Source organism: Arachis ipaensis, chromosome B10 (assembly GCF_059453495.1).
Source record: "Arachis ipaensis isolate K30076 ecotype BB chromosome B10, ASM5945349v1, whole genome shotgun sequence".
Lineage (NCBI taxonomy): Eukaryota > Viridiplantae > Streptophyta > Magnoliopsida > Fabales > Fabaceae > Arachis > Arachis ipaensis.
In genome coordinates this window covers 141498206-141514201 of record NC_142435.1, presented here as the reverse complement: position 1 = coordinate 141514201, position 15996 = coordinate 141498206, and the positions used below count along the sequence as shown (strand labels likewise).

At 31.9% G+C, this 15996-nt stretch overlaps 5 protein-coding genes across 9 annotated transcripts; 2 read left to right on the top strand and 3 right to left on the bottom strand.

Annotated features, from left to right (window-relative positions):
- Positions 1-4696: 4696 nt before the first annotated feature.
- Positions 4697-7484, top strand: LOC107623949 (early nodulin-like protein 17). The gene is made up of 2 exons (XM_016326357.3): positions 4697-5205; positions 6677-7484. Exons 1-2 carry the CDS (start codon positions 5031-5033, stop codon positions 7015-7017), a joined length of 516 nt encoding a protein of 171 aa, XP_016181843.1. The 5' UTR covers positions 4697-5030; the 3' UTR covers positions 7018-7484.
- An 859-nt stretch (positions 7485-8343) lies between these two features.
- LOC107624469 (early nodulin-like protein 17) lies at positions 8344-9805 on the top strand. Its single transcript, XM_016326960.3, has 2 exons — positions 8344-8648; positions 9166-9805. Exons 1-2 carry the CDS (start codon positions 8462-8464, stop codon positions 9675-9677), a joined length of 699 nt encoding a protein of 232 aa, XP_016182446.1. The 5' UTR covers positions 8344-8461; the 3' UTR covers positions 9678-9805.
- LOC107624468 (Hus1-like protein) lies at positions 9525-12661 on the bottom strand. Of its 5 annotated transcripts, XM_088484445.1 has the most exons (4): positions 11942-12655; positions 10313-10646; positions 10150-10245; positions 9525-9670 (listed from the first exon to the last, which is right to left on the bottom strand). In XM_088484445.1, exons 1-3 carry the CDS (start codon positions 12455-12457, stop codon positions 10184-10186), a joined length of 912 nt encoding a protein of 303 aa, XP_088340571.1. In that variant the 5' UTR covers positions 12458-12655; the 3' UTR covers positions 9525-9670; positions 10150-10183. The 5 variants fall into 5 exon arrangements, 4 of the variants coding, with proteins under 4 accessions (XP_088340571.1, XP_020970681.1, XP_016182444.1 ...); XR_015880975.1 differs by having other exon boundaries at positions 10150-10646; XM_021115022.2 differs by lacking the exon at positions 9525-9670 and having other exon boundaries at positions 9843-10245.
- Positions 12662-12823: 162 nt separating this feature from the next.
- LOC107621412 (uncharacterized) lies at positions 12824-13345 on the bottom strand. Its single transcript, XM_016323434.1, has one exon. It carries the CDS (start codon positions 13343-13345, stop codon positions 12824-12826), a length of 522 nt encoding a protein of 173 aa, XP_016178920.1.
- Positions 13346-13496: 151 nt separating this feature from the next.
- On the bottom strand, positions 13497-13925 carry LOC148581942 (uncharacterized). The gene has a single exon (XM_088494581.1). It carries the CDS (start codon positions 13923-13925, stop codon positions 13497-13499), a length of 429 nt encoding a protein of 142 aa, XP_088350707.1.
- Positions 13926-15996: the final 2071 nt, after the last annotated feature.

The window sequence follows — 15996 nt, the reverse complement described above, 5'->3', positions numbered from 1 at the left end:
TGCTTGTTTTTTGGTACATCTCAATTAATACATTGATTCTACAGTTAAGGATGCAAGAGAAATACTTGTAGTTGTATGTATGTTGTTGGATTATCTTAATGCATATTTAAAAAAAAAAAAGACATTTTTTGAAATATGTATATAATGCGTTTGCATGTTAAATCATTTATATAGGTCATTTTTTAGAAAAATACATCGATTTTAAAAAAATTATGAACTTCTAGAAAGATTAGCTCTAGCCCAATTGCACCATGCATAGCAATAATTAATATTCATTACCATAAACAAGAAAAGAAAACATGCCATGAAAGGAAGACACAAAAGACATTGCCATAACATTGACACACCATATTTATATTTGTATAAATTTGCACTCTTCTTATAATTAATTGGGAAAAAAAAAACAGTCAGAACTTGCCTTATTTAGTATTAATTAATTATCGTAACAATTAATAAATGCTAAATAAAATAAGTTATGACTGTTTTTGACTGATTTTCTTTGGTTACCAAACATTTTTCTAATTAATTAGTATATACTATATACACGTATCATAATTCATACAAGCAAAATATGAGGAGATAGAGTAAGGGACCTTGAGACAATTTCTTTTTTTCAAAGTAGTAGTTGGATTATATTGTGACTTTAGGAAAGAGTGGACCACGCTCATTGGTAGGAAGTAGGAACAAACAATAAAAGGGTGATTTAGTGAATACATGTTTCTCATCTTTTCTCACAACTCACAACACCCAAATTGTTTCTATTTTGTAAAAGGAAATGCACATGGATGCGGTCAAAGTATGACCATTCAAAAGAGATCTTTTCAGTCACCAAAAAAAAAAGGATCTTTTCTATTTGTTTTTTTTTTTATTTAAAATTTTTTTTGTCAATTTAAATTGAGATATAGAAATTTATCAATTTGTACATTTAGTTTTATTTTTACCGTCTAAGACGATAAAAATCATATTTGTATTATTTTTTGTGATTATGCCAGCAAAAATAAAAAAGATTTAATAATTCAATTTTTTATCTCTCACATTTTCTGAACCACTGCGAGTAAAAATGAAAAAAAAAAAATTGTTCTTTTAGTTTTTGTCTACCTTAAATCTCTCTCCTCTTTTTTTTTTGTTATTTTCGCTGGCAGTGATTGAAAAAATATTAAAAAAAATTGATCTATTTTCGTATGTGTGAAATTGAAAAACTAAATTCTTCTTATTTTTGTTAGTACAGTTACAAAAAATCATACAAATATAGTTTTTGTAGTCTTTGACTGCGAAAATAAAATTAAATGCACAAATTGATAAATTTTTATATTTTGATTTAAATTGGTAAATAAAATTTTTTTATTTAATAAAAAAGTTTATATTTATTTATACATCAAAATCAGTCATTAAAATTAGTCATTATATATTTATATATAAATATATATGTAATTTAATTTATTTTTAATATATATTATATTTTAATATATATTCTATATCTAGTATGTAGTATGGTTGTTTTTGTTTTTAATAATCACCCATTTATCTTTTGTTTCTTGTTATCAAAATTGGAGAAATAATTTAACGAATTTAATTAGAGAACTATTTTTTTTGGTCAACATAAAAAATTATTTTTTATTCAAAATTTTAAATTTTTCAGAAAATAAAATAAATAAATAATTTTACAATAAAAAGTTAACTAATGTTTCATTAATTAAAAGTTGGTTTCTATACTTGTTTAATTTAATCATAGAAAAATTTAAGAGACTATTCTATAAGTAAAATTTGATAAAACATTTTAAATATTGACTAAAAAAAGTCATTTAAATCTACAAAGCCTAAGTTACTTATCTGCATGAATACAAAGATTAAATTGAGCATTGATCCAAAATTATGTCCAAAACTTTTCAAGAATATATAATGGTGCTGAACTGCTGATAGAACAAGTGAAGAGCAAATGTGGTCCTTAAAATGGCTCCCTTCCCAAACAGAACAAACACATACAAAAGATAAAATTATTTTAAAGTATCAAATATATGATATTAATATAGTGATCTATCTGTCAGATATAATATGCCTACCTGTTTATCATTAAAAACCATATCTTCATTTATTCGACAGCCGGCTTTTCAAATGAATACCAACACTAAATTTCTTTTTTCTTCCATTGCTTTAAGATACTCTATTTTAAGTATAGTGAAACATGTAGTGTTTATTTGGACGTCATTAAATTGATTAAAAAAAAAGTTTAATGAATTTTTTTTTATTTTTTAGTGTGTTTGACAAATTTTTAATAGTAAAAATAAAAATATTAAAAATAATTTTTTTTATAAGCTACAATTTATTATTTTTTTAAAAGATTGTTTTTTTAAAAAAATATTTTTTATATAATAAATAAAAAAATTACTTTTATCTTATTTTACCTAAATATAATTGATAAATAAAAAATTATTTTATATGAGATATTTAAATATAAAATTATTTTATTTTTATAAATTTTTTTAAAAAAAATATCATTATAAAAAGATTTTTTTTAAAAATAGCGTCTAAACAAATCTTAAATGAGTCTATTTTTTTTCATTAATTCTTTTTTTTTTCTTAATTTTTTGGTATGCACGTGATATATATATATATATATATATATATATATATATTATAAGATTGTTACCATTGCATTATTGTGTCTAATAACCTCATGATACATTGATATGGTGGGATTTATGAGTGTATTTCTTCTGCCAAACAATTCCCATCTTCCAAACCAAACAATTTAAAAATGTAGATTTGTTCATGGTTTTTGACAAATTTTTTAATGGATAGTGGTTGTACAATCTAACTAATAACTTTGATAAAGCGCAAAATCCAGGCTAAACAGTTAGGATTACACTTAATTAAGTTGAGTATAAAATATTAAAATGTTCTAGGATACCCACTTTTCTTCTCTCCTTTTTAGGTCCCATGATGTTAATCTCTATAAAAGTATACTTATAAAAAAATAATGCTTTTATTTATTTATTTAGTTATTTATTTTATAACGAGAGTCGTTTGTTTGTATAGTTGAAACTTGAAAGAAGTATTTTTAAGTAAAAGTAAAAGTAAAAGCAAAAAGTTATTTTACGTTTAAATATGAGTATCTACGAATTTTTTTTTTACAGGAGTATGTTTTATTAGGAAAAAAAGTTAAGTTTATTGGATATAAAAAATATATTAGAACTCCTTTTAATAAAATTACTAATATGATCATTATGAATAAAATTTTTTATATTATATGATATTTTTTGTAAATATTTATTATATTATATTATTTATTTATTTACCTAAAATGATAATTAAATAAATCATTAATAAAAATATAACTATATTATATTTTATATTTTAATTGAAAAATAGTAATATAAATTTATACAGGCGTACCTGTGTGTACACACACTAACACATTTTAATAAAAAAATTTTGAAATTGTATTTTTTAGATTTAACACATTTTAATAAAAAATATTGAAATTACATTTTACATATATAGCACTATATTTTAAAGGTATACATTTTATCAAAGGGAGACACTTCTCTTTTTCAGAAAAAATGGGTTAAATTAGTAAACTAGTCTTTTTAAAATTAATGATATATTTTTCTCTTTCATTTCTAGAAAAATTACTTATCTTTTATTTCTCATTTTTTAAAAAACAAAGCACAAAAAAATAATAAAAAATAAAATAAATACTTATTTAAATCAATTAATTAGAGTTGGATCCAAATAAAATATGTAATGAGTTATTTCATGTGTTAAATGTATAATTAACTTTTAAAGGATACCAAAATAATTACTTTATAATAATGACTACGTTGAATCATTTAATTGTACGAAAAAAAAAAAAGAACATTTAATTAAAATTCCAACTTTCTTTTGAAACAAGTAACTAAGACATCGCCCATATTTTCCCAACATGCTAGGATGAAAAAAATGAGCAATTGAGACATTCTAGATCTAGTTAGGAACAACTGCACTTAACTTCTTCCACTAATATTTCATCATTTTAGATATACTTAATAGTGATTGCTAACTTAGTTAAAAAAAAAGAGTAAAGTATATTTTTTGTTTTTAAAATTTGTTAAAAATTTTTAAAATATTTTTAAGTTTTATTTTATTTTATTTTGTTTTAAAAAAATTATTTTATTTGTATTAAATATATTTTTGATAATTAATATTTCAAAAAATTTAAGATGAATTTAGCAATAATTTTATAAAAATAAATTTCAATGCAAGTAAATCAGATATAATTGTCATATATTATTACTAGATTGGTTTTAAATTTTTTAAAAATTTAGGTATAAGAGATTTTAAAACAAAAAAACTTAAAAATATTTTTAAAATTTTTGATAAATTTTAAAAATAAAAAATATATTTTACTATTATGAAAAAATAATAACATTGAAGTATTGAACACTTTATTTATATATATATGATTAGTTTAAGTACAATTAGACATTATATGTTTTGTTGCAAGTTTGATATTTATGTTTAAAAAATAACATGTTAAAAAAATATGAGCCTAATAATGAGAAGTAGAGTGTCTAGTACTCTAGAAGATTTAAACCATGACCATCAGAAATAGTATAATGATGAAAATTTTGAATAAAAAATCTACATTCTTTTTAAAAAAATATATAAGGTAATTTGTAGGAAAATAAAATGTTGTTCTACTCAAATAAAAGAAGCTAACTTAGAAAGTGGCGAAATTTTCTCCATATATTATTGGGATAAAATATTAATGGCCGCGGAAATGTGTAAGTAGATCTTGTAAGTTGTAAGCAACCACCCTTTAAATTTTGCAATTCAAATAAATAAATTAAATAAACAAAACCAAAGTGAGTATCCCACAGTGACAATATATTAAATAAAAACAAAAAAACAGTAAAAAGAACCAAAATCGTTTTCCTTAAAAGGCCAAAAAGAAGAACATTGTAGAAACAAAACCACTATTGTTTCTGCTTCTTTCTTGGGTGGGTGTCTTCAGAACACTGAAGAACAAAGAGCAAAGAAGAACAAAGAAGATGAAGAGGGTTCTGTTGCTTCTTGTGTTTGTTGCTTTTGCTTTCATTGTTATGGTTCCTGAAGCTTCTGCTAAGAGATGGCTTGTTGGTGATAACATGGGTTGGTCCTCTAGCTATGGTGTCAACTACACTAATTGGGCCAAGGGAAAGCATTTCTACAATGGTGATTGGCTATGTAAGAACAAAAAGAATCAAACTTTTCTCTCTCTATATATATGTGTGTGTTGTTGAGTTTGTGTGTTTGATTTCAAAGTTTCAATCTTTGTTTCCTGTATGGACTGGATCTGAACCAATTTGAGCTTGGTATATGCTAAAGTTTTCAGCTTTTGCTTCATTTTGCTACTTAATTTTTTTTGGATAGTGTTGTGGACCCAAGTAGTTTTATTGGATAATCTTTTTGAGATTTTGGGTTTTTCTGTTTTATTGTTGTTATTATTTCTTTTGATTCATATTTGAGCCTTATGTTGTATGTATCAAATCTGTGTGTTACTTACTTGACTATGAAATTCAAGGATTGATAATTGTTTTAGCTATGTGAATTTGCAATGAGAATTTGAGTTTTGAAGGTAATGCCATTGTGATTTCTCTTTCTACATTCTTCTTACTTGCCCTTTTTCTTTCAAGGAATGTAATTGAGAATGGAAGGGGAAAAAAAGAAGAGGAAATGAAAAGAACAGTGTTTAGATCTTTCTTTTCCCTTTAGCTGATTTGTTCTGCATACTCAGATCTGAAAACTCTGCTTGCTTGTTCATTTTTTCAATTCTTGTTATTTTAACTTAATCCATGAAGTTTCTGAATTGTGTAACATAAATAAATAAAAAAGAAATTCACATCACAGATCTGTTTTAGTTCAAAGCAACTTTTGCTATTTTTGGATTATTATTATTAGTTACTATCATGCCAACCAAAAATAAAGTAAAAAAGGCTTCCCAATTTATTAATTCACTTTGTAAGTGAGGTGGAAAGCACAATTCAAAACAAAGATTTTTCATTGTCTCTTGTCTCTTAAATTATTAATACATTCTTGAAAGTTATGTAAGATTGATTTGTCATTACTCATTTGGGTCTTAATTTCGGTTAGATTTATACAAATGTAAGCACACGCACACCAAACACTTGTTTGCAAATGCAATGAACTCTCTAATTTCAAGTTCCAATCCTAGAATGTGGTTGTAGTTATGCCTTAGTTGTTGTCTTAGTAATGATATATTATGACATCTTATAATTCTTCCCTATAATGATAGGGAGACAATAACCAAAGTTACTTTATTTAACTTATCATTCACAATTTCATGCTTATAACATCCATAATTACACACTTATCACCTTTAAAATTATACAATTATTCTAGCGATAATTAATGAATGCTAAATAAGGTAACTTTGGATTATTTAGGCTGATTTTTTATTGTCTCCCAAACATTATTGATTCTTCCTAACTTATTATCCTCTAAATTGCTAAAGATATTATAGGGGTTAGCTAATGTGTGTCCATATTAATAATACCAAATGACAAAAAAAAAGACAAATTTTTAGGGTATATTTAATATTTAGGAGAATTATCTAGACTTTTTTTTTAAAGATGCTATATCATAGCTTGATCTACCTTTAACATGATACTAACTTGATTATTTTACTTTTTCACAGTCTTTGTGTATGATAGAAACCAAATGAATGTTCTAGAGGTGAACAAGACAGACTACGAAAAATGCAATTCTGATCACCCTCTTCACAATTGGACCACCGGTGCCGGAAGAGATGTCGTTCCATTAAACGTGACTCGAAACTACTACTTCATCAGTGGCAAGGGATTCTGCTTTGGCGGCATGAAGCTAGCTGTCCATGTCGAAAACCTGCCGCCGCCACCAAAGGCTTCCCCAGAAGTAGCTGGAGCACCACCGGCGTTGTACTCGAGAAGCCAGGTTGTTCTGTTGCCCGTTGTCTTCGCCGTTGGGGCGGCATGGGACACATTCATTCATCTTTGGTAGCTAACTTGGTGAATGGTATAGTCAAAATCCGACAAGAACTTTGTGTTCCACCATTTTTTAAAAAAAATTAATCTTTGTTATTTTTTTACCAAGAAGTATTGTTGGTTACTTGGTGAAATTAGTAGTTTGACCTTAAAATGGGGTTCAACTTTCAAGGAAGGGTGATTGTTTTTGTTTCAATTGTTAGGTAGTGTTTGGTGTTTTCTTAATTTTCAAAAAAGAGAAAAAAGAAGGCATTATATTGTATTTGTGCTATGTTCATGTGTTGTCCAGCAGAAGGCAGAAACTGGTGGCATTTTTAACTAATTTGGAGAATTCAAATGCGGAAATTGCGGGAATGAATGATTTTTTTTCTTGTCTAGGACCAATAATAATTGATAATAGGACCTTATGTTATGTGGATCCATGTGGGTGTGTATTTCTTTTTTGTCTGAAATGAAGGGACCATGTTGAAAGTTGAAACAGCATCCTTACGTTTTACCAACCATCAATTTTAGGCTTTTGAACCCATCATGAGTGAATTCTCGAGATTATATTAATGGAGAAGTTCCTCCAATTCAAAAGTGTACCTCAATTGAACTTCAAAAAGATGAATGCGTTTATCCCAATTTACTATACCATAAGTCCATACTTGCTATATTTTTTAAGGACTTAAATCTAAGATCTTTAGTTAAAAAATTATGATATAGTACCTTAATACATTTTTTCGCTCAAGAATCTCTTTTGGATTTATGTGAATTTTTAGCATAGACTTTTTTTTTTTCTTTTTATTTGTGTTATACTAAAATTATTTCTTTTGGGATCAACAAGGATTAAACTTTAAAACTTTTAATTTCTATAAGCTTTATATGATGTCATGAAATCAAAAGAAAAGAGGTTAGTCTCATTCTTGTGGTGATTTTATATATATATTTCTGGATCAAAGAAAAATATTTCGTGGTTCTTTATATTTATTCATCTGATCTTGTGCAACTCAATTCTATTGTCTCATAAATGTTAATAGCATCTGCACTCAAATAGCATGCAAAATAACGAGAAAAAAAAAGAAAAGAAAAAGAGACAAGTAGAAGAAGAATCTAACAAGTTTCAAAACAGTAATGTGGCTGGTTGATATTTAGCCACCATCTATGAGAATGATAGTCATAGTCATAGTCATAGTAATAACTTATAGGATCACTAGATTAATTGCTTCCAACCCAAACTCTTCCTCTCAAAGACAAACAAGCATTTGACTTAGACAAGAGGCCATTTATCATAAAATAAATAAATACCTTGGTGCCATTAATGAAGTGCCACAAGTTGAGATTTAATTATGTATATGTACAAAGTCAATGGGTTAATCAAAGGCTAAATAAGAAGTATATATGCATGTATTCCAGACTGTGTTAATAAAGTGAGAGGTTTCTAAATTCTAATAATTTCTACAACAAAGCCTTGGAGAGATATGAAGAGGATGTTAGCATCTAGCTCACCAGTCATGGTGCTGCTGTTTATGGTCTTTGCTGTGCTTGTCATGTTGCCGGAGGCCTCCGCAAAACGGTGGTTAGTAGGAGACAACATGGGTTGGAACTCTAATGTCAATTACAGTACTTGGGTGAAGGGAAAGCATTTCTACAATGGTGACTGGCTATGTAAGACTCAAACTCTCTTTATAGTGTGTGTCTATATGAATTGAAAATCCAATAGTAGTACAAATTTGAATCATAATAGAAGCTACTATTTCATGATTTAAATCCAACCATTTGCTTTGATTACCTTAATGCACAATACATGTCACGAACTTGGTGAGCGTGGATTTGAAGTTTTGAAACTTTTTGCTTCTCTATGGGCTTGATCTGAATTCAAGCATGATAATGGTAAGTTGCTAATGTCACTGACCAAGTTGGTTGTATCTCGAGCTTTTTTGGTTTCTTATTTTAAATCTTTGAACCTTGCATCAAATCTATGTTGTTGACTAAGGAAGAAAAAAGGAAAGACTATGAAAAGTAATTAGTCATTATAACATGAAAAGTAATTAAAAGAAAAAATTTGATTAGTCTAATTAAAGGTCTTACTAACTTCTAATCTTTTTTTCTAGTGGTTGTAACTTCCCTTTCTTTTTCCAATTTACGTTCGTCTTGCACCTCATTAAATTATTTTGCTTTCAAGTTTTTGTGTATGATAGGAACCAGATAGATGTACTAGAGGTGAACAAGAAAGACTATGAAAAATGCAATTCTGATCACCCTCTTCACAATTGGACCACCGGTGCCGGAAGAGATGATGTTCCATTAAACATGACTCGAAACTACTACTTCATCAGTGGCAAAGGAGGGTTCTGCTTTAAAGGCATGAAGGTAGCTATCCATGTTGAGAACCTGCCACCTCCACCAAAGGAGGATGACTCACAAATGGCTGATGCACCAGCATTACCCCCAGCAATAGCTGAAGCACCAACACTGGCACAGCCCCCGGTAGAGATCAGAGCACCAGCATCAGCATTACCCCCAACAATAGCCAAGGCAACAAGTCCGGCACAGCCCCCAGCAGAGACTGGAGCACCAACATTTTCCCCAGAAAGGGGTGGAGCACCAACATTGTCCTCAAGAACCCAGGTTCTTGTTATGGCTGTTGTCTTTGCCATTGGGGCAACTTGGGATACATTCATTCATTTCTGTTAGAAATCAAATAAGTTGTCTTTCATAATGGTAATTTTTGGCTTTCACGGGGATAATAGTTGTTGACCTCAAAATAAGTGGTTCATTAGTTGTTTCATTGCTGAAAATATATTCCTGCATTCTAATAGAAATAATTGTCCAATTTTAATTGTGCATAGAGAAATAATCTGTTCCTTAAAATCTGTTAGAATTCCAATTTAGCTCCCAAAATTTCCTCCGATATCTAGATTGTCAATCCATCGTATTACTAGATTTAACATAAACATCTAGACACAAGACATCAAGAAGATATTCCAGTTAAAAGCTTACAACAGCAATTGTTATGTACACACTCATCTAATCAACTTTTCCTAATGTAATGCAAAGTGCAGCTCAGAATCTCAGATAGTACTAAATCATAGACAAAATAGACAAAATACACAAAAAAAGATTTGTAGCAGTCACAAGCATATGTTGAATATAAAAAATGGTTTACCTGAATACCTAAGCTCAGAAACAAGTAATTACGCTCAGCATGAAAACTGTTGTTCAACTGGAACCAGGGTCAAGTACAGGAAGCCTGCAATGCAAACTGATTGATTTATCAGTCTGGTGAGTACCCGGAATAAAGAATTGGAATATCACTGTCAAACAACTACCCTGCGGTGCAATCCCATAGAAGGCGCAATCTGGTTTGGCCAAGTGACACTGGAGACTCTTGGCAAAGTGCTTTACACTCACTTGCACGGATTGACCATCACCTCTCAAAATCGACCTTGATGACCTTGACTGAGCACTGAGGTTTTGATCTTCAGCTGGAGCATCTGCTTTCTCTCCAATGACCATCAATTTCCGGAACTCAGCACCTAGACTGATCAGTGTTGCCGAAACTTCAACATGCAGATCACCATACTTACTAATGAAGACATTCAGTGAATCACCCAAATACTTCATCCGATCCACAAAGTTTTGCAATTGAACCAAATCCGGTGCCTATGTTATCAAACATGGCATGAGTGACATAGGGCACTGAGATAAAATGAGAACTGAAATGGCCTGACTTACATGGAATAAGAGGAAGTAACTAACTACTTACGTGTGTCCAAATAAACCATCTCAAGTAGCTAACTCTAACTAATGCTAAACAAACTCATCAAAACATTCTAACTGTGCTCTAAGGATGCTGCCGCTACTGGTGATAGTTACAAATATGATAGCATTGTATAGAGATGATTAAAAAACAGTTCAGGCAAAATGCAGAGTCTTTTCTTTTTTTTTTTTCTTATTTATTTATATGAAATCCTAAACTCACTGAATGATTAAAAATGTTTACAATAAATATTTAAAAGTAGTAACTATAACTAACTAGAATTAACTAACTTCTAACTAATGCCAATCAAGGCAAAAAAGATGAGTAAAGGTGCATAAATAAACAAGATTTGTACCAAAACCAGAAAATAACTAACTATTAAGAGTCAATAAACTGAATTAATATCTAACTAATACTAACCAAATTTTAATTTAACTATGGATATTAGATTTGCCTCTGTGCCCGAGTTTTTGGGAACTCAAATCCATAAGAAGATGAATAGATGGCTTATATACATAACAGCTTCTCACACTATTCTCTGAAATTGTAATCATCTGTTAGAATACTAGCTCTTTTGAAGTCTCTGACACTTTCTTCTGCATCAAATTACCCTTCACTTTAGGGAACTAATTCGACTTACTGAATATAATGTCAAAGATTAACTTGACTAAGAAATCAAATACTGAGAGCTTGTAAATGTCTTAAAATTATCAAAGACTGACATGAAAATTGAAGCTAGCTAACACTTAACTAACTAAAGTCAGACTAAACTAATAACTAATATTTAACTCATCAAGCTAGCTCAACTAGCCTTTTACAAACGTCAGCCATGAGTGTATGAACCAAAGAGATCTTACTCATCACTACCTAAATAAGAGTATGCAATCACAGTTTCACAATTGATTATATTTGGTCTCTATTCTCTATAAGTAAATGTGTAAGTAATTTTGGTTTCCGAAGTTTTAAGAAGTCAAAATAGTCCCTTAGGCCTCACATTTGTTACTTACAAGACTATTTTGACTCGTCAAAACTTAACAGAGACTAAAATGATTCACAAGTGTATCTACCGGTTCGTACATGATCATTAACCCATTCATAACTGAAGTCATCACATGAATTTTACAGATTTCATGTACTAGACTGAATCGCGAATACAAATTAAAGAACCACAAAACAAAGAGATTTCACTCATAACTACCTGAACAAGAGTCTGAGGCAGATCCTGCGCTGTTTCAAGTGCACTCTGAAGCTCCAAAACCTGAGTCCTCGACAGCGGCTTCGAGATCGGAACGTCCTGAATAACCGCCGACTTGTACCCGCGCGTCTCAAACGTCAAGAACGGCATCTGCTGCGTGCAATTCGGTGGAAGCTTCTTGACGAGCTTGATCTGGAGGCGATTATTGCTGCCGTCGGAGGAGGAGCCGCAGCAGACGGTGGCGGCGCTGCGGACAGCGCGGTGGAGGAGGGAGACGTCGACGGCGAAGGCGATGCGGTCGTCGTTCTGGCTGGAGATGCGGTAGTCGTCGAAGAGGGCTTCGCGGCGGAACTGCGCGACGGAGTGGAGACCGTGGCCGTTGAGGAGGTTGTGGAGGAAGGCGGCATGGTCGCGCGTGAGGTACACGTGGCAGGTCTTGCCGAGTTTGTCGAGTGCAGGGAGGAAGCGCTTCTCGAGGAGATAGACGCCGTTGTCGGTTAGGAATGCCTTGAACTTCATGGAGAGGCAGTGAATTGCGCCCGAGAAAGGGGATGGGATAATAAGACTTCAGAGTTCAAACTTGAGAGAAGGGAACTTCAATTTTTGCTGCTTGGTTTTCCCTCCCTTTTTGCCGGCCCGCGGGTTTTGCGGTGGTTTGGCGGGCTTTCTTTGTTTTTCTGTGTCTTGGACTCTTGGGCGATTTTTTTGGAAAATGCTCTTTCCATAGTTACAACAACTCAACAAGTTACACTGAATTTTATTTTGATACGTTATTTACACAGTCCTAATCATTATTTGTTTTTTAAAATAACTAGTGCAGCGGTATGTATTTGAAGAATTAAATTGTTGAAAATACCACATATATTATACAACACATTTATAAAATTATATGTTCTGAAAGATTTCTCTATATACATTTATTGTTGACTTTGATAACATGTATCCACTGTTTTGAATAAGTACTCGCAATCCAGCCTTCGAGTTGACTCTTGATAATGCTATATATAGTTGTCCATGTGTAAATACTGGTCTCAGTAAGTATAATCTAACAATACTTAGTGTCTGTCCCTGTGATTTGTTAATCGTCATAGCAAAAGAGACAATAATAGGAAACTGTCTACGTTGGAACCTGAAAGGTAAAGCTTGGTTATTGGGAATCATATTCATGCGGGATATTAGAACCACTTGACCTACCTTGTCACCTGTTAGTGTAATGCATTCGATCACGTGGTTACCCAATCTTCTGACTTGCAATCTTGTTCCGTTACATAACCCATTCGACTGATCAATGTTACGCAGTAGCATGACGGGAACACCAACTTTCAGAGTCAATTCGTGAGGTAGTAAACCAGAGCAATTGATAGCATTACAGACATCCTGTGATAACGTATCCAATTCAGATTCCATGTTTCCTTCTTCCACACATAAAGTGTCAGAGCTCAAATAAGTTTTCTCATCAGCGTTTACATGTTGCATAATGAAAGCATCAACCTCATTTACAACTTCCAATGTTGGGGCCAAGATTGATCTGTCCTTGAAAAAAGATGTTATCTGGATGTTAGACAATAGGTTGGGATAAACGAATTCCACCAGTTTCTCGAAATGCATCAATTACAATTTCGTCATGCATAAGCACAATCGACTCACCATCAATTGAATCTCCAGCAAGGCCGTCACCTATCCCCAACAACCACGTGGCAAATTCATCAATGTCTTTCAGTGTGGTAGTATTTAGGCCAACAGTTAAACGCATGTTCATCGTGAGCCTCAACACAGTACAGTGTTGCCACAAATAGGATGAGTTTATGGATGCCTGCACAATATCTTGTCTGGAACCCACTGGTATTACAGGCAATATCTGCCTAAAGTCCCCCCTTAAAACAACCACCTTTCCTCCGAATGGCAGTTCTGCGTTATAGTAAGGTTCAAACCTAAGAATGTCCCTCAAGCATTTGTCAAGAACCTTATAGCACAATTTATTTAGCATGGGTGCCTCATCCTATATAATAAGCTTTGCCTTGCAAACCAGCTTGCACAACGAAGTGCCTTGTTTAATGCAACAAACCGAGTCTTCGTTCAAGTCAATGGGTATTTTAAACCTTGAATGTCCTGTTCGTCCATTTGGAAGCAACAAAGAAGCAATACCGCTATGATGGTTTCAGTGGCTAAGAGAAGGGGGGGTTGAATCTTAGCCCCTTTTTTGCTTGCTAACACTTGCTGAACTTAGAGGAGACTTTTCTGTTTTTAGCTCGTCCCTAGCCACGAGACTTTTTCATTTTGTCTCGTCACTTGGAACGAGACATTTTTGGTTTTTGCTCCTGTGCAGTAGAAAAAAGAAATGGAGTAGGAGAGAAGGAAGATTACACCCAGATATATCCTGGTTCAGCTGCTAAGTGCAGTGCAGCCTACATCCAGTCTCCATCACAACAATGATGGAATTTCACTATAATCAACTTGATTACAAACTATAAAGTGCTAACCCAACTTACAAGGGGATTCCCACAGAATCATGAAACACAACATAGATGAACAAAGGAACTCTAAGACATCTATGGCTTTTTCTTTTAATTTTGCACTCTCTACCTTTTTTCGCTCTATGGCTTTTTCATACAAACCTCACTGTTTGCCTTTTTCCATGAGACTCAAGACATGACAAAATTAAACAGAAAAATACTAAACAGAATACATTGAAGGAGAAGAAAATCTGTAAGCTTAGGTAGCTCTGAGAATCCTGTGCCTTGCACTCTCACTGCTTACTTCTAACTCCTTGCTCCAAACAATGGTTGTTCTCCCTTTTTTTATAGAAGAGAGAAGCCTCCACACTTGAAGCCAAAAACCCAAGCCAACTTCTTCTTCCTTCAAGAAACCGGTTCGGCCACACAAAGAGAGAAGAGATAACCATGCAATAACCAACATGCAATTACCTCTAGTCCTTCCTTGGTCATCACTATTCATCAATCCGAGCTCTCCATCCTTGGCTTGCTCTCCAAGATGGATTTCTGGCCCTTGATGCTTCATGATGATGATGGCTTCATCTGCTCCAATCTCTGCCTCTTCCATCACTTCGCCACTCTAGCTACTTCCTGTGGTGGTTGAGCAGAATCAAAGACAAGCCATCTCCTCCAAGAATCTCACCTTGCTGGCTGAGATCTTCTTCTTCCTTTTTGAGCATGAAGAACCCAAGATTACCTCACCAAATCTATCCATATTTGGTAACAATCTCAGCCACAGCTCATTTTTATTTTAGTATGTTTTCTTGCCATCATTAGCTTGATGGTCTTGATGCATGCAGCTCCTTCTTTCTTTTGGTAGCTGAACATAGCTTCCATTATTTCCTGGACAATGACTGAAGAAGAAGAAAGAAGGAGAGAGAAGAGAGAATCTGAAGAAAAGCAATTCAAAGTGATTAAACAAATTAATTGAAAATAACTTGCTTTTACTTCCCTTAGAGTGGTGTGTAGCAATGATGCCCTCAATCAAATCAATGTCAAATTCTCTCTCATGTTTCCAATGCTAGCAATTAAGTTTTGAAGTCCATCTCTAATAAGGAAATGGAATCCGTTGAAAGCATGGAGCCAAATTATTTTCTTTTTAACTTGGTTTCGGACCAAGCTTGGAAACATTCATCAAAAATAATATTGGGCTTGGTAGTAACAAAATTTAATCTGGCCCAATTGGTAACATTTGCTTTCCTGATGAATTTTTGGATCATGCATAAAACACATAAGAAAGCATTTTTAGTTTGATTAAGTTGGCCCAAGTAACATAACAAAATCAATTCAGCCATATTCATCATATATTATCAAAACTAAAGGCTGAATGTGATTGGGCTTGCACCAGAATTATTTTTTCGGCCCAAGTAAATCCTGCACAGCAAAATTAATTTAATTAACATATATAGATTAGATTAATAATTTTGCTGTTAATAATGTTTGATCATCATCAATTTAATTTAGAGTTTTCCAAACTCATCAATCTCCTCCTTGATGACAAACATTATTAAAATTGAAATGGAAAATTTTTTTTTAAAAAAAATTGAGTATGAGTACTCCCTTTGA

Coding starts and splice junctions, on each gene's coding strand:
- LOC107621412 (XM_016323434.1), bottom strand. CDS start 13,345: ATGGAATCTGAATTGGATACGTTATCACAGGATGTCTGTAATGCTATC.
- LOC107624468 (XM_016326957.3), bottom strand. CDS start 12,457: ATGAAGTTCAAGGCATTCCTAACCGACAACGGCGTCTATCTCCTCGAG. Junction 10,647..11,941: donor TGCCTCAGACTCTTGTTCAG/GTAGTTATGAGT, acceptor TTGATAACATAG/GCACCGGATTTGGTTCAATT.
- LOC148581942 (XM_088494581.1), bottom strand. CDS start 13,925: ATGCTAAATAAATTGTGCTATAAGGTTCTTGACAAATGCTTGAGGGAC.
- LOC107623949 (XM_016326357.3), top strand. CDS start 5,031: ATGAAGAGGGTTCTGTTGCTTCTTGTGTTTGTTGCTTTTGCTTTCATT. Junction 5,206..6,676: donor CTACAATGGTGATTGGCTAT/GTAAGAACAAAA, acceptor ACTTTTTCACAG/TCTTTGTGTATGATAGAAAC.
- LOC107624469 (XM_016326960.3), top strand. CDS start 8,462: ATGAAGAGGATGTTAGCATCTAGCTCACCAGTCATGGTGCTGCTGTTT. Junction 8,649..9,165: donor CTACAATGGTGACTGGCTAT/GTAAGACTCAAA, acceptor TTTGCTTTCAAG/TTTTTGTGTATGATAGGAAC.